The following is an 18,695-nucleotide window of genomic DNA, read 5'->3' on the forward strand; positions in this document are numbered from 1 at the left end:
TGCCTGGATGTATTTGTTTGTGAGGACACTTTGGGGATGTTTTATTTTTTGTGCTTGTTTGTGCATCTGTTTTTGTGCGTGTGTGTGTGTGTCTGTATGCATTTGCGCGTGCGTGTGTGTTGGGGGGGGGGGGGACGACTTGCTTGTTCAAAAGACCCAGAAATTGGGGTTGGGGAGACATGCGTGAAAGAAAGCAGGGGCGGGTTGTTTCCATCTCTTTTTGCATATATTTGCGGTAGCGGCCCGTCGGAGCATGGCTGACGGATGAGCCGGCAGTTCGGGGATGACACGCAGGCGGTTGCGCTCTTTATTACTATATCAGCACACACACACCCCAAACCAGCCCCCCGCAAACACACACACCCGGAGATGACGTGTACGCAGATCCCGGAATGTAATGGGACGGCATGGGACAGTAAGCATTTTACTGCTTCACAATTCAATTTTTTTTAATATTACTGCATTTATAAATCTATTTTATTAGGTTAAGTTTATACAACAACGATTTTCCGACCTACGAGAAATTTAATGCAAACTTCGACAGAAGGGAAGTTTATTAGGATCAATGTTATTTATGTGCATTTCAGCGTAGTGGATGTTAAAGAGGACCTACAGTATTATGCTTCTTTTTACACAAGTTAATACAGTATAGGTCTCTGAGATCCCCAAAACATGTTTTTGAAGGTTTTTTTTCTGAAATGACCAGAAATCCAGTTGTTGAATCTTCACTCATATGAGATCTACAAGGCCTCATTTAAAAGTTTGCTCAGACTTTAATTGCCGTGCTTCCAGCTTGTGGAGGACACCGCAGCGGGACACCGTTGGGATTTTCTGTTTCATGTTAATGTCGGAAAATAAAATATAATAAATACATGTACAATAACCAGCTACTTTGGGGGTTTTTGTTTGGAGCAAATTGCACGGCGCAAATCTATCGCATACTTGTTTTTTATTTTGCTTTTTTAATTAACACAAGGCATATTTATTTTTTAAATACTTATATTTCCATCGACTGCAGTTCCTTCATGGACAATTGGTATTAATTCCTCTTGAGTTTTGCATCATAGGTCCCCTTGAAGAAATCAGAAGAACCCGTTTTCTTCCTGTGTTTTTTTACCTAAACCTTTTCTTTCGAACGTTGGGGTTCAACCCGAGTGATGGGCATCAGAATCTTTTAAATTGATCCAGTATTGAGAGAACAGCTTCACCGGGGAAACCGCCGTCGCCGAAGTACTTGGTTCCGCGTTGTACTACATAATGATCTGATTTATCTTGCAATCAGGAAAACATGTACCGTGTATGTGATGTGGTTTCCTTTTGAATTCCGCCACCAAATAAAACCAATAAACTACAGGGGCCATATGGGTCATGATTCAACAACAGCAAACCAGTCTCCACAGTGACAATGCAGTCAACTAATCAGTTTGGGAGACTGCCAGTCAGTCAGTCAGTCAGCCAATCAACTGGTCAAATTGTCTGCGTCAGGCGTCACCCACCTCCGGGAAGTAATCCTGTGGAAACTTCTCCTTCTCCAGCATGGGTGTGCTTTCTAGTGTGTCCGAGCAGGTCTCCTTCCCAATCACCTTCTTGAATTTCTTGGCTAGTGTGATAAAGAGAGAGAGAGAGAGAGAGAGAGAGAGAGAGAGAGAGAGAGAGAGAGAGAGAGAGAGAGAGAGAGAGAGAGAGAGAGAGAGAGAGAGAGAGAGAGAGAGAGAGAGAGATAAAATGCAAAAGCATAAGAAAGAAAAAAAACACTGAACAAACAACTTTGTACTTTGACATGAACAAAAGCATAATTACTATTGTGATCTTTGTGTGAGTCACAGTTGGCTACAGTAAATCTCCCTCAGACAACTGCCCCACCTGCTGGCCACAACAGGTAATGCCATTAATCAGCAACAGATTTACAGATTTCGATTCACAGCAATAAAAACAGATTACGTTTTTCTTTTAGGTGGAAAACAGCGTATTTGTGAGCAATTCTGCTAGTGTGAAATGATCAAATTAGACCAGGTGTTGATGGCGTCCACCACCTGACCAGTGCTGTCTCAATGCACTGATGTCTTAGATTTCCAGAAAGAACCCCAATTCTCTTACTTGTTATCAATTGTCATCTAGACATCCAGCACAAAATTGGGACACAGTAATCCCATACAGTCATCCACATTTTTTTTTTTTTTATGTCTAATGAATCTAAGGTTTGTCAGGTTCATCTCAAGGTATATTCTTCATATTGAGCTGTTAACGTTTTGGATAATTAGACGTGAAATGTAAAGGCTTGACTGGTTTAAGCAAACGGCATAGAATGTGTGAGATTGCGTATGAGAAAGAGAGAGAGAGAGAGAGAGAGAGAGAGAGAGAGAGAGCAAAAGAAAACAAATAGTTTTGGTCAATTCTGGTCAATTGGTCAATTGAATCAATTCTGAATTTTCCATTTTTGGGGGATTTTCAAAAAAGCTGAAACTCAAATCCCTAGTTATGCTTTTATATTTTTAATGTGCTAAAATAAAGGCATTTTAACATTAAGTTCCCTGTGAGATGCCTTGCATCTGATTTTTATCGTTTTTTTCATTCTTTTTTCACTCAAGAAGCTATCAGTTGCTCCTTTTCTTTTTCTGACCTCCTGTAGATGTTTTTAGTTCTGATTTTCATTGTACAATGAGAGCGTCCTTATCAGCTCTTCAGAATGACACTGACTTGAGCCTGGTACCAAACAAGTTGGGGTCTCCTGCTCCACTCGCCCCCCGAAAGCGCCCCCCCCCCCTCGCCCTGTCCTTCACTCTGTGATGACTGTCACTAATGCTGACTTTGGTGTAATAGGAAGCGCGTCGCCTCGACATCTATATATCCCCCGCCCCCTCCCGTTTAATTAGCCTAGGCGCCGGGCCCCCCCGGGCCCTCTGACACCGCGGGCTGATGAGACCGCCTGTAACTGTCCAATAACCCCGCCATGCTGCCATTACCGCCGGGGGGGAAACGAAAATCTTATGAATTAAATCCTAATATTAATAAGCATTACCATTTTGTCTCAGGCTCATGTTACATTATCCCCAGAGCCAATCTCACTGTAACCCTCTCCGGTTCTTGATGGGAGGGACGGAATAGCCCGCAAATGGTTGTGTGTGATATGGTGGAGGGGTGGGAGGGGTACAATGTGTGTGTATAGAGAGGTTTTATATGGATGGATGTGGTGATAAGATGATTGAGTGAGGGAGTGAGTGCATGGAGAGGACTTGCTCACCTTTGAAATCAAACTGGTGGATGCTTTTCAATGACTCGTGAATAAAGTAGCAACTTCCCAGTGCCTGTGGAACGAGAGGGGGGGGAGAGAGAGAGAGAGAGAGAGAGAGAGAGAGGGAGAGAGGGAGAGAGAGAGAGAGAGAGAGACCCGTTAGATACCCTGATGTTTTCATAAAAGCCTTCTTTCTTTCTTCCATTTTTTAGGGGAGCGCAAAAAAGGGTGGGGACAATGTCAGACGGATGCACTGGACTGAGAGCCAAAGGCCTCAATGCAGCACACTTCCCACAGTCTGCTTCAATGGGAAGTGAGAGGCTCTTTACACCGTTGCCTACACAACAACAGGTGCAGACTGGCCGTCGGTACAGTACACTCCTCCAGCCCGTCTCGGTGCCAAACCCTAATCTCAAGCCCCCAGGAGTCCTCTAATGTGGACGATCAACAATTTGGGGCTCTTTTCAAAAGACACATTCAGATGGACTTTTTCTCAATGGGTGCAGATCAACTTCAATAGGCTTAAAATCTTAATTTTACCAGTGAACAATCAGGAAACTTTCCCAGTCGGCGGACGAGCCAATCAAACCGTGTGGGAAGGAGCTGGAAGCGGCGCAAAGTGGGGGGGATTTGATGCGGTTCACAGTCCACTACACTGCTTTCTGACGGCCGCTTTACATTTAGGGGCAAAGCTTCAAGGCTCAATCCCCTGTGTCTTTGAGATAGCAGACTGCTTTTTTTTGCCTTTTGCAGGATAAACCTGCCTTTCTGGCACCGCAACTCTCCCTTTTCTCAGAGTGGTACATACACAGGGAAAAAATGGAGATGGAAGGAGAGGGAGGGAGACAGAGAGACTGGGAAAGAGAGAGAGAGAGGAACAATATTGTATGAAAAGACATGAGGGTAGAGTGATGTGGAGTGAGCATTGGGGGAAGAGAACTGGCTGGAGAACAGAGAGCCGCCTGAAGCCCCGCAGCCAGCAACAACCAGGGCTGTTAGGATCATTATATTTTATTTGCCGATTAATTACCATACAAATAATTGCAATTAACAATTCATTCATTTTATGTTCATTTTATGCCACGAGCTATGATACACATCCTCCTTGGGAAGAAAACCCATTAATATTGGAAGATAAAACTTTGGGTTGACCTCAACACATCTGATAGAAACGCACCTGATTTCACATTTTATTTGTTGCAGAATTTCAAAACCTTGGCTCAAAATTCGAACACCAAAACTTGCATTCAGGCGATCAAATAATAATTGGGATACAGCCCAGGTGAACGGGGAATAACTCTGCGTACGGGACGAGGGCTGGAAATTCCTCTGCGAGGCAGCAGGCGAGAGGACAAGAGCGGAGAAGAGCGGAAGAGAGAAGAGGAGACGGCAGCCGCCAAAAAAAAAGGGGGCCTGGGCATGACAAGGGGGATTAACTCAATCTCCCCGAAGGGGTTTTTTTCTTGTTGTTGTTTTTGCCCTATTGATGCTGGCCGCCGAAGACAAGCCCTCTGCAGCGACGGCAGTAGTGGCGGTGGCAGCGGGGGGGGGAAGGGGGGAGGGGGGGGGGGGGGGGAGTTTGGGCATGGCCCGCCACACACTCACATACAAACCAGGAACTGCATTATTTATGAGTACCATCTTGAGATTAAACATTTGCTGATTTGTCAAAAGCACAAACATGAGGTCCTGCCTATCTCCTTGACATATAAGTTCGGACTGAAGTGGGGGAGAGGTGACAAAAAAAAAAAAAAAAAAGAAGAAGACACTGTCACACATTTAATTGATGAGAACAGCGGCTGGTGACCCAAATCACCCACTCCACCCAAACACACACACACGTCCAGCCCCACTTTCATTCTTCCTCCACTTCTATTCGCCAACAGAGGACAAGGGACTAGCGAGGGGAGGAGGGATTAGGGTGGGGAAGAGGGGTGGGGTTGGGGTGGGGGGGAAGCTCAAGGTCACTGTCTCCAGCAGCGAGAGGCCGACATCCCGGAAGAACACCCCCACCTCGCCTCGCCCCGCGCAGTAGTACCACAAGCTGATTGGTGTTCACTTGTTTTTATGTTCTCTTTCACCTCAAACTGCCAACAACTGAGTGACGCACACAGATATGGAGTTGCGGAGCTGTGCAATTCATCTGACTGTCATTATTAAAATCGTGCCGCTATGCACGGTGAGGATTTTTTTTATTTTTTATTATTAACCGTGTTGAACGATAAAGGGTAAAAGCAAACAAAAACATAAAATTATCAAACCATCCTTTCAAAAACAGAAGAGAGATTTCCAAAAGAAATGTCCACTGCACCATTGAGCTCTTTAAAGTGTTTAACTGCATTTCAACTCTTACACAACTGCAGATTCATCAACAGCCAACACATAAAAGACACAAAATTGAGCCTTAAAAAAATAAAATAAAATAAAAAATAAAAAGCATTTCGCTCTCAGTGGGGATTGTGATTTGTCCAAAGGCTACAGGCAGTGGCTAAGGAGGCCAAAAATATATATTAATATAACTTCAAACAATGGCCATTAATCAGCTTTCAAACAAATGATAAACAACCATGGCTAAGTGGCTATTTGTGTAATCGCAAAAAATCTACTTAACCCCTCAACCCTATAAATATTTATTTGACATGGAGGTTTAAAACCCGGCTCTGGCAGCGCTCCCCCTCCTGCACTCTTCATGAAGAACCTATTATATTAGCGGGGCACAATTAATCCATTTGTCGCTGTACATGACAGGCACAAAATATTCATTAGGACCGTACCGTGCTGACAGGCCGCGCTTATCTTCCACCAGGAACTCCACAATGGCCTGTGTCAAGCGTATGTTTGTCACGTGCCACTTTATTGATTATCTGCCAGATTCACTTGAAATAATTAAAAGTATATTTTACATATTTATAAACCTTACTGCCACGGTCGCTACTTAATTTTCCATTAGTAAAATGCAGTCTATTAAGTGCACTGGCAAAGGCCCGCCGGGGAGGTAAGGGGGGAAATGAGTAATCGCCATAATTGTAGACAGAAAGACAATAAGCGAGCAATAAAAGCCTAGAGTTTTATGGCTTGTTCTCTTGATGCTATCTCTTATCACAAGCTGCTCCCAGATAAGGACGCGCTGACACAAAGGTGGCCATGTTCATTCTTTGATACATCTGTGTGTGTGTGTGTGTGTGTGTGTGTGTGTGTGTGTGTGTGTGTGTGTGTGTGTGTGTGTGTGTGTGTGTGTGTGTGTGTGTGTGTGTGTGTGTGTGTGTGTGTGTGCGCGCGTTTCCAAGCGTGCATGTTAGCAGTTGACATTTCCAAAACCCCAGCAGACGCGGGCTGAACAAGTCCCAATAGACTGGGCTGCTTGGAAATAGAGACTGTGGAGCTCCAGTACATACGCCGCATACTTTGCTCCCGCTGAACGCTTTTGTCGATACCGGGTGCCACAAAAATGGGTTCTTGCGGTGGAAACAGAGCAGGGATTCGGTGACCTTTAAATAGATTTTGCGTGTTTAATGTGAAAAATGAGCCATAAAGCAAACATAAAAGTAATAATTTTTCTGCAAGGTCTCACCCTCCAATCATCAATGAGGGGGCGAGCGGCCCAATCCCAGGAGGGCTGACATGTGCACACCTCGCCGCCATCAGCGTGTCACTGTGCAACTTAAGAGGGCAAGGCTTAATACTGTCCCCAAGCCACCGGCAAAGTGCCGCCTTATGAGTTTGTGGAGCAGAGTGATGAGCGCTTATACAGAGTGCGCGTTAGGTGGAAGAAATAGCAATCGCTTACTGGTGCAGCCTCTACAACCCATGTATTCCTACTATTTCTTAAAGACAAAACATCTCATTTTCTGTGTCAACGCGGACCACACTGCAATCATTCTTATCCTTTGCAACTCTGTCTTTTGTTTAACAGCATTTGTCTGCAAAAAAATAAAAAATAAAAAATCATCATCATCATAACCAAAGACAGCAAATCTTTCAATAAAAAAGGTCTATTTAAAACGTGACTGGGATTATCTGTGTGCAGAGGCTGTTTAGACTCGTAAGACCCAGCCCACCTTCTTGTCTTCTATGGCATTTTGCCATTTGCTCTTTCCCAAGTTAAGATCTTTTCAGACAAATCCCAGGGGTTCCCTCATCTGTTAAATCATGATGGCCAGTTGCAATGAAAGTGTGCACGAATCAAACACACAAAAAACACAATCATCAAGATGCACACGCACACACACACACACACACACACACACACACACACACACACACACACAGAGACAGAGAGAGAGAGAGTAACAGAGTCTTATCTAAAAGGTCAATCAGATATGCTGTCATGGAGGCATGGTGTTTCCACACATCAGGAGCACATGCTATGTCACAACGGCTTATGGAGGGAGGCACAGACGAGGCTCTGACTAATAGGCACAATAATATTCCCATTAGTCACCACACAAGCCCGTGTATTCATACCTCGCCAACATCTGAACATACTCTAAATCAAACCGTTAAAAATACATCATTCCACCAGCAATCAAATGGCAACCTAGGAGACCTACATTTCTATTTCACAAGCTCGCTCGCCCTGTCCCACACACCCCAGCCTTTCAGGCACCAGAAATGGCCTGATTCGGAAACTGGCGGGGCTACCAGTGGAGGTCGACCTGCACAAAGTTGTTTGTTGTATCCCGGACAGGGAAAAAGACAACTGGGTGTGCATTAAAAAAAAACAGCCCTTCTATATATATATATATATATATATATATAAAAAATGGTATTTAAATTTTGAATGTATTTTTTACCCAGACATACTGAACGAGAAGCCCCAGTTTTCCAACACCCCACCCCCACTGAGTTCCGAGCCCATCGCCTGCCCCGGCCACCACACGTGTTTGCCAAGGCCCTCTCACGGTGCCATTGATTGAGTATTCAGAGTATTGAGCCACAGTGTCTATTATTCATCGGCTGCCTGGAAAGCCTGACTGGATACACAGACAAAACTCTCATTAAAACTTCTGCTGTCACTTCCTGTGATTTGAAAGCAGCCTAGGTGTTGGAGGGGGCGCCATCCGTCATGTTCCTGAAGAAGCCCTTGTCTGCTAGGTGGGAAGCTTGGGGGGGTTGTATAATGGCAGAGGGGAGGGGGCAAAGGTAGGGCAAACAGGGCAAACAGGAAGGAAGACACTATTCAATGAGAAAAAGAAAGGAAGGAGATAGACAAAAGTCAATTTACTTGTTTATTACACGGTAATTAAGATCTTAGATAAACCCCATTATCTATAAATCCCTCCCAACGGGGTAACACTCAAACAACACCCTGAATCAAGTGATTGTAGGGCTGGGTGAAAAATTGTTGTAATATCGGTATTGTGAGATCGGACAAGATATCGTCTAGACATTTGTTATGGTAATATTGTGATATAGTTAAGTGCTGTGTTTATGGTTCATTACAGTGAAGTAGGGGTGTCACGATTGCGATTCAAAATCGAAAATCGGTCGAAATGAGCTTTCGATTTACAAATCACAAGCAGTTTTGCAATTCTCCCCGAATTTTTGTGGGTAATATTGTCCAACATGGTCGCCATATTAGGACAGTCAAGGATGCCGGTAAACACATGCAGTGTGGGCTGGGCTCGCCCGGCTCCAAACGACTTTCATGAAATTTGGTTTGGAGTTGTGTGTGCCGCTGTGCCGCTGTGCCGCATGCCTCAACGCACACTGCAGCCTCCCACCTGGCACTACGGCTGCAGGAACGAAATTCAAATAGAATTTGAATATAAAAAAACAAAAAAAAAAACAACACTATTTGAATGCTGAAATTGCCATTCGATGGTGTATTTATTTTACAAATAAACGTCGGCGGAGACACACGAGCGCACCGAGCGTCTCCCTTTCCTCCGGCGTTTCACTGTGTGTAACAGGGAGAGTGCACCTTTGAGCAGAATGTCCAGTAATTCCACAGATACGGCGATGAAAGTGGTAAATAAACCCGACCATCACCAATGGAATTTCCTCAAGTGCAGAAGCTTCCCAACCACCGGCTCGCGGAACGTGCTGGGCGCGGGGCATTCAACACTTGGGCGTAAGAAGGCGGGCGGAACTTTTTTCAGGATGGATCTGCGATCTGCACCGCAGCAGAGCAGCAGCAGCAGCAGGAAACAGAGTAAATTAAATACATCTAGAGTTTTTATTTGCCTTGTTTGGAGAAAAGATCGCTCTGATGGGAGCTGCGGAGCTGCAGAATTGTGCGTAACTCCCCCGGTACTAAATGTGAGCATTACAAATTTGAATACATTCAAATATTAAAAATAATAAAGCATACCAATTTCAATGGGATTATCGAGGAATATCTGCAGCCCTACCTGGCACCAGCAGATGTCGACCGCTCCAATATGGCAAAAGCGCAGATGCACAAAAGTGAGAGTTGACGACCAAGCCGATCACGTGGACACAGGGAAGACACAGGTAGTCATTTGCCTTTTACAACCAGCATTCCCCTCTGGCAAAAAATGCCATCCATTTTTCTGAGTAAACTAAAAGAAGTGTAATAAGTAACTTATTGTTTATCATTCTAAAGTCTAGTTTTGAAAAGCAACTGTTTCTTTTGTTTAACTGTTTAGGTCTGTTGTTTAAATATTCTCATATTTTTGTTATTATTTATGATTGTTATTACTCAAATAAAAGATACTTATTGAGAAACAACTGTTTTGCTGTACTAATCAAGGCTCCACAGTCTAACAATGATGTTGAGAATGATCTATCAGTGCTGAAAAAAAATACATATGTTTAAATCGAAAATGGAAGAAATTGGAGAATCGTGACACCCTTTCAGCGAAGTAATAGAACTTTTTATAATATCCACATTACTAATGGTCCACATTACCAAATTGATCAATAATTGAGTGTAAATATCTTGTGAAAGCACTAATCTTTAATCCTGAAATATTTCCAAATTATTGATTTTGTCAATATTGCCCAGCTATGAGTGATTAACTTACAAGGCAACGTAAACATAACAATCCCTGATTCACCTGCTGCCGCCACCAGAGCCCCGTTGGGACGGATAACATTCTTGACCAGAGCCCAAGAACGGTCAAGAAGGGTCCAGATCATTGTGCATCCTGCTGAACACTTTTCTCAGAGAATCCTTTTATGTGGCGCAATGAGAGACAACGGGCAAAGGCTTTTCTATATATGAAAAAGACCAAGAGTGACATGAGATTGAAAGTGGACAAAACAAAAAGAAGAAAGGCACAATATAATATATTGAAAAACCAAAGGAGATCTGACCCTCAATTGATTGTTTGTCATATGTAAAACCACAGTGCAGCATTCATCCGACAGAGCCATGTTTTTAGCCCCGTAAGACTGGGGGGTGGGAGGGGGTTCTGTTGAACGATTGCTGCTTCCTTCTCATTATTCTAAAAATCTCTCCCAGAATGCAAAGCGACACATACTTATGATTGATCCCAAAACCACTGATTCTATTTTCTTTTTGAGGAAAACATTATGGATGGGTCTAAACAAGGCATATTTGGCCAAACCCAGGCACCGCCTGACCTGCCAACAATCTGGAACCTCTCCCAAGGTTGGCTGCCTCCCTGGGAAATATTGTGCATTAATTTCATTTAGTCTCCCCTCTAACATTCAATGGTAGAAGTTAATTAAATTGCTTGTCCATTGTGTTCATCCACTTACAAAGTTAATGATATTGTGCCGGGGAATTAAAGAGCGTTTTATAAAGCGCACGGGATGGGAGCTGGCAGGCACTACATTGCCCAGTTGAACCCTGTCAGTCGGCAGGCCGCTGGACCCCTAATTAGCGGTGAAATGGATGCTTCCATCTGCCAATTTCCTGCCACGCTCATCAGTCGTGCCGTCGTTCCTTTAACCTGCCTGCTGGATGGGGTCTAAAGCAATAAAAACATCACCGCAATGACATTCAACTAAAAAGAAAAAGCGAACTTGCGCATATATATATATGACTCAAGACTTTTAAAAGAGCCTATTCAAAAATGCCCTCGCATTTTTTGTAGGTCTTGACCACATCATTGGTCTCTTCAGCATAATTCTGATGGAAGAGTTTGATAACTTTATTAAAAGAAAAAGGGAAAAAATGTATACATTTTCCAAAGAGGCAGCTTGTATACAGTAGATGTCCGCAAATTAAATGGCAACAGTCAGTGCAATGGTGGAACACATGTTTAACAATATGATAAAATCATTGTTCTCTTCTTAGGCAAGGCAATGGGTCTATACGAGTCCCGACACTGAAAGGCTATCATTGTGAATGCCACTTAGTACATAAAAGGCACACACGTAGTTCCAGTAAGGTAGGTAGGCGTGTTCTCTAAAAAGAGAAAGAATGATTAATGCTGATATATTCTGCTGCATATACTGGTGTCCACCTCAGCAGCTTTTAACGAGGATGTAAAAACAGAGGATGAAAGTAAATAGGATTACACCTGTGGGCTGTGTACCGCTGCTGACCTCTCGGTGAGGCTCGACAAAAAAACGCCCCCGTAGTCGCACGCCACAGGAGCACGCTCTGAGAACCCTCGTCGTGAAAGTAAATTAAATTGGGCATAATAAAAAGGACCAATGAGATGTTTTGAGGACATTTTAATAGCTGTTTGAAATGATTAACACTTGACAAAGTGAAGGTTCATCAGCAGGATATCTATTCGCCTGAAAGTTTTCTCACACATATAGGCAGACGAAGGCAGTTTAAGCCACCGGAAACTCAAGACTTGGGGCCACCTTCATATTATTGTGAGTGATTTTCAATGAGCAGGCATCCACATATGGCTGTCTATTGTGCTGGCACCAAGGCACCGAGACGGCACATGTTGAAGCATGTGGTCAGTCTACCTGACAGATGTCTCACCTCAAGATTCAAGATGTTTATTTGTCACTTACATATACATAGGAGCACACACATATGTAGTGAAATGACACTGCAACGCACCTGGAAATTATGCACAATAAGTACTAAATGGTCAATAGCTAACTAACTAAACTAACCGATTCCTAAAACGCAATTCAATTAGTAAATATAATAAAATAAGAGTCAAAAAAGGTAATACACTCATAAGGGAGAGAGACTGTGTTTGACATCAGTATCTCAATGCCTATTGTAAAAATAGGCCAATCCGGTCTGTTGACCCCATGACACGCATGTAGTAATGTACCAAGTGCTCAGACTAGCAGGAATGCACAGTTGTAGGGTCAACACCGGATAAAGCAACAATCTAATTAAGCCACAAATAGAGCTAGGACTAAAAAAGGATGAAATTCTAATTTAATGACCAACAGGCTAGTGCAGTGTCTTGAAAAATATCGTTTTACGGGGGAAATTAGAAACTGCCGCTTCCAAGCAAGGTGAACTTTATCAATGCTAATTCTAAGAGACGGTACACAATAAGGCATGAAAATATTCTTTGGAAAACGATCTGCAAATAAACCGGATCTGGGAAACAAATATCATGAATAGCAGATTACTTTAAATAAGTACACAGTCAGGGGCTTAATAAGATCATTGTTTTAAAAAGGGATACAAGGATGATGAATATTTGCCTTATTAGATTGTTCCCCAAAATGAAAAATCAAAGTCTGAAGAATTGAGGTTATCCATTAGTAATTAAAGTGACATTACCTTCCATCTCCCTGGCCTTACGCAGCTGCCAGGACCATTATTCAATTGTTTCTGATGCTGGGGGATAAAATGGCTTTAATATACTTATGCTCATTAATGTAAATCATATTTGGCTATGGATGTCCAATAATCAAAAAGAATATTTCAATTTGCAATTCCCTTTCTGCAAAAGTATTCCCATTACGGGGAGAAGCCCATGCAAATGACAAGTCTTTGAGCCCATTGATTTCCCCCCTTCCCGTCTCCGTTTTAGAAAAGCCACTAATGTTGTCATGGACTGTTCATCAATCTATATTATTATCTGATTCAATATTGTGCCTATTCATGTGGCCTGGCTTGTGATGGGAGAGATTAAATTAGAATCATATAGGTTATGAAGAGAACTGCACTACTGTAATACCATCCTGAGTGATTGGTGCGGTTGAATTAAAACTGAGGACAGGAAGTCCAGCTTTGAAGAGTTACTTAGAAGCGCTGTCGCAATTATGGTGATTACCTTTAATGTTGTCTAATAATAACTGAGTTAAAGTTTTTAATAGATTTGAGGCATGACGTCCTCAACGTGTGCCCACACACAGGGATGTGCGCACACACGGGCGTAGAAAAACTATTAACGTTCGAGCAGTGACACGAGCGACTTTCCATGTCAAATAATGAGTATTGAGCAAGCTACGGTCTCCCAGAGGATGCTGGGATATCTGTAAGCGCTGTGATGTCACTTGGCAAGGTGATCAGTCAGCTGATGTGGAGGCGCATCAGTTCTGTTCCCTGTCCCACGTTGCCTGTGGCCAGCTTCTGTGGCCTTGTAATGACAAAGTGCCTTCCTCGGGTGGCCAATGAGATACAGCTCCATTGCAGAGTCCCGTGATGAGATATATTACTTTGCTGCATCTTAGCTGAATCAGTTTGTCACTCCCAGGATAAATTTATCAGGATGTTCCACATTTCTCTGCATCAAGAGTGCTTCCACCTCTCTAAGTACAAACACAACTCTTCCCAAGTGGAGATGACACTGTCTAGATCATGGGCCATCTCATGAAACATCCATAAAGGTTGACAGGCTCTACGTCATAAAGACAATCAATGGGGGTGTATCTCCTTGGGCCTGAAGACCGAAGAACACTCTTTAAACCAGCAGACGGAGAAGTTCGTCTGTCGGAGGAACAGCTCCACTTCTTGAGGTCACGTTGGCAAAAAAATATATTTTTGCACACACACACACACACACACACACACACACACACACACACACACACACACACACACACACACACACACACACACACACACACACACACACACACACACACACACACACACACACACACACACACACACACACACACCATAAAAAAGGAAATAAGCTGCTTTCTCTTGTTCCGTTCTTGTCTCGGTACGAGCAGAGGCGTTCTCAGAACCACAACAGTGACCACAGGACCGTGAAGCTTTAGAGGAGTCGGCAGTAAAAAACACACGCAGCGGCTCGTCTCAGGCTAAGACCCCCGTCCAGTGGCTCTTTGTGGCCCTCTTTGTCTTTATGTAAAAACCAATGCTCACCGATGATGTGTTATGTAAAATTCCCGGAGGCTTGTTTTAAATGGCTGGATATCCCCCATGCTAGCTTAGTTATACTCCAGTGCATCGACCCTGAGAGCACATGGGTGTCGCTTGAAAAGCAAATGTAAATGCAGCCTCAGCTTCTTAGATAACAAGAAATTATGTCATGGGGACCCTTTCCCCCTTTTATTGTATTATTATTATAATAATAAATAAAAAAGGAATAACAACAGAGGACTTTTCCTAGGCAGATGTTTCTTTTCTGTGCAATCGCAGCATGCGGCCCCTTCTTAACAGACAGCTCAACAGTAGCGACTGAGATGAAGTCTTGTGCCAGGGGCAAGAGTGGCAGCAAAACCCAGGTCTGCTCCCCACGTCTGCTCTCTACATCAACAGAAAGGATGCATGAAAAGGGAAAAAAAAAGCGGATTTGGAAGGGGCCCGAGTATGCCTTCAAGAAGTCCCCTGAGTCGCCCATCTCAGGGCCCGACAGATGACCATGTCAACCCGTAGCGTGCGAAGGCCACATGGCAGAGGAGAGAACCAAACAGCGCAAGTCAACACTGAAGTCAATCAAAAGACAGCACTATGATGGCATATTGTTACTCCAATTAAATAATTGCATTACATTTCAAGTGAGGAAAAAAAAGAAAACCAGATGGAATACAATTCAGATTTTCCAGGAACTTTTTCCAGACCCAGATTTGTTTGAATAATTGTTATCACTATATACAAGCTATAACATCTACAGCTACAACAATGAGGCATGGTGATATCTACCATGGTCAATTTAAATTTAAACCACACCTCTGTCAACGCAGTATCAGATAAATATACGCCAATGCAAAGTTTGCATGCATCGTTTGGCTTTCATAGATCATTCATTCCCATTTTTTTTTTTCATTCATTCATTTCAAATCAGAAATCAAAAATCAAGAAGTGATGTTATTTTAGAATTTATTGCAGCTATTTTCGCTAAATAACTTCACACGAGAGCAGAATGGCTTCTTGTAACTCTAATAGCTTTCTCTGTTCCCGATGCTCCAACACAGCATGAAATTGGATTATTGTGTACCGAGTTAAAGTGTTTTTTAAGGAAACAGCCAGTCAATGTATTTGGGTTCCCTATCAGCACTATGACGCCCTGCTAGGGAATGTCGCAGAGTGCCCTGCCAGGGTACCGCTTTCCCTGGCCACCGTCAGGAAACGAGCGGCGCGTAGAGGACGAAGCCGAAGGGGCTGTGTCAGCAGACGAGCCCTTTCCCCCCACTAGAGTACTCTAAGTGCAGGAGCTGGACCCGTTTTCGCCGTCACTCCTCCTAGCGCCAGCCAGGCCCCCACACCCCTGGCGGTTTCCTTCCCGATGCATATCCCGGAGGATCTGCAGCAGGGAATATCCTTCAGAGCCCAAACGGAATCATCGGACTCCAATGAGTCAGACGGGGGGGGGGGGGGGGGGGGGGGTCTTCGACAACGATTGAGACAACCTGTCACTGCGGCTGGTGGCTCCCTATTGGCCCGGCCACCCGTGGTTCGCCGGTCTGTGCGACATGTGTGTGTGTCCCTCGTGAGAGCTTCCTCTCAAACGGGACCTACGCAGGTGCACGGAATGATTTGGCACCCATGCCTGGACCTGTGGCGCCTCCCGGCCTGCTCCCTGAGAGGGAGAAGCTCCTAGCATCAGGCCTGTCAGAGGTGGCATTGGAGGATATATGTCGGGCAGCTTCTTGGAGGTCCCCACAGCCTTTTGTGGCGTTATACATGTTGGATATTACTAGGTCTGCACTGCCACATGTTGCGTTTGGCACACAGATTTCAGTACGTAAGTGCTGAGGAAAGTATCCCACAAGCATTTTCCTCACATGTCCGCTAGCATGTCTGGGACAGACACTCCAGAGGGGGATACGTTATTATGTTGACCTCCCTCGGTGGTCGCGAGGTATAGTATACGGGCCCATGAGTAAGAGACCAGTGTCCCCACCACAGGGAACGTCTAAATTGCTAAGGCAACCACAGTTCCCTGAGAAGGGACCAGATCCATTACTGCGCTGTGCTGCGGTGCGGTATGGTCTGGTATGGTGCCCCTCCGAGGCACTCAGCAGCGAAAAGAGGAAGGTGCGCTGCAATTAAAAACCCCTGGAGGGGGGCGGGACGTGATGGCGCAGCGCCATCACTTTCTCTGCCATTCGGCGTGAATGTAGAGTCTTCGATACGATCACATGTTCTGTCGATCATTCCCATGAATAACAGATCTGGTACCTGCTCAGGGAACCATGACTGCCTTTGCAACACAGACACTATGCATGTTCCCATGTACAGTACATGCAGTTTCCGTTGTTGGTGGCTGCATATCCTAGTAAAAATGAACAGATGAAGAAGGCATACTTCCAAGAAAAGAATTAGACCATCCTAGAGCGACGACGAGGGTTGGACAAACACTGTCCCACGGTATACACACCATAATATCACACGCCCTAATAAATCAGAGGGAAGGACTAAGGACAAAGTAGCCCAACTGTGCAGCCCTTCATTTCCTCTTAACCGGGGAGCGCTTTGAAAAGATTACTCTTCTCATCAAGCACGGAATGTAATTAGGCAGTTAAAATTAAGAGTTTGAATCTAACTGAAGGAGCATAACATCCAATCTAATTAGAGGACACTTTAATGAGAGGGTAATTAGCTAAAGAGTGGTACACACAGGGCTGCCTTTATGGCTTGAACTTGTGCTTTGGGCCCCACTGACTAGAGCACCCTTTGTGTGAGATTAGTCCCTGCTTGGAAAGCATTACTCACTGAAATACAGTTCTGCATTGCTTTCTACCTTGATAAGACACACTTTGGATAATCGGGCGTCTTGTTGGGTCACAGAGATTTTTAATCTGCTCTGCAAGTTGACCTCTGTGTGATCTCGCAGGCAGAACACACAGCCAATGAGCATAAATTGCAGCTATGGGAGGGGGATGATAGAACATATAGGAAGTTTGTGTTTCAGATTCAATATGCATGCACTGCAAATGGAAAATGATTATACTTTTTGGCATTAATCTGCAGTTACCACAAAAAAGAGCAATGCATTACAAAAATGAAACAAATCAGACATTACCTTTTGTTGGGACTGCCAATTTTTGTTAACGAATAAGTGTCACACAAATAAATGGGATCAACAATTAAATTGTCTTTTGGTGTGTATTTCATGGCACTCGAAGTTTAAGCCCATTAATAGTGCAATAATATACATAAACCCCATATACATAAAATAAGAGCAATTGAATGGCATCGGAAATTGGAACATTTAATTTGAATTACATTTCTGTCTGCCTTTTTGGGTTTGTAAATAAATATTGCACAAAACAGATTACCTAATGAAAAAAGTAGTTTGACACAAAAAATTCATTCAGAAGGACGCATGATTTTCTTCTCAAAAGTGAAAACCTGAAATGAAGCAACGACGGACTCTCTGTAAGTAACCTCTAGCATAACTTTTCCTAGAACTGTGGGCCATATTGCGGCATCCGCAGGAGAGACTTTTTGCAATAACTCAAGATGCCCGTTGTACACACATCGGACGGTGTGCTTTGTAAAAAAGAAATATGGTCTCATATGAGCTGACACAAGACAATCATGCTGAATTCCAGTAAGGTCTAGGCAGTAACATTTGGCAATTTGCTATCTGTTTCAACATTGGCTTTAAATTCCCTTGACATCCAGATTGAAACATATGATTGTAACATTTGATTATGCAAAATGATCGCAGTGAACTCAAATAATCAAAAGCTAGCAAGCGAGCAGGGCGCCACAGTCAATAAGAACTCTTTATATATTTGCATGATGTATTGACCTCCACAGTTACAACAACAATCATAAGAGATGCATCTCCGAATGTGTGCTTGACAACGAGATGAGGACGATGCATCATAAAACTGGGACGTATCCGCCCTCGGACAAACCCCATGGCAAGTTTCATCAGGCAGGCTCCTGGGCAAGATGGGAGCAACCCAGCAAGCTGCCGGCTTTTTCTGTTCGCCGGTTCCGCCCCTCATCTGCCGAGCGGCGCTCTGCTTCTGACCCCAAGAACCTTACAGACACTGTATTAATTTTCCTGACAAAATTCAATTGGCCAAGGGGCTGAGACGAAGAGGAAAGGCATCATTATTGTGCCGGGCAAAACACACCCTCTTATTGCTAACACCCTTGCTAACTCCTCTTTTTTTTATGGGGGATAGTTTACAGGAAATGGCGAATAGGGAACAAAACCACTAC

At 43.8% G+C, this 18,695-nt stretch overlaps 1 protein-coding gene across 3 annotated transcripts in view; it reads right to left on the bottom strand.

Annotated features, from left to right (window-relative positions):
• The window catches only part of inpp5a (inositol polyphosphate-5-phosphatase A), a 166,981-nt gene that overhangs the window by 70,984 nt on the left and 77,302 nt on the right, over positions 1-18,695 (bottom strand). For all 3 annotated transcript variants that reach the window (XM_080017236.1, XM_080017237.1, XM_080017238.1), the window contains 2 exons: positions 3,242-3,305; positions 1,497-1,600 (listed from right to left, as the gene is read on the bottom strand). In XM_080017236.1, the coding sequence (XP_079873362.1) occupies positions 1,497-1,600; positions 3,242-3,305 (168 nt within the window). The remainder of the gene's footprint in view (positions 1-1,496; positions 1,601-3,241; positions 3,306-18,695) is intronic.

The sequence above is a fragment of the Zeus faber genome (genome assembly GCF_960531495.2).
Source record: "Zeus faber genome assembly, chromosome: 16".
NCBI lineage: Eukaryota > Metazoa > Chordata > Actinopteri > Zeiformes > Zeidae > Zeus > Zeus faber.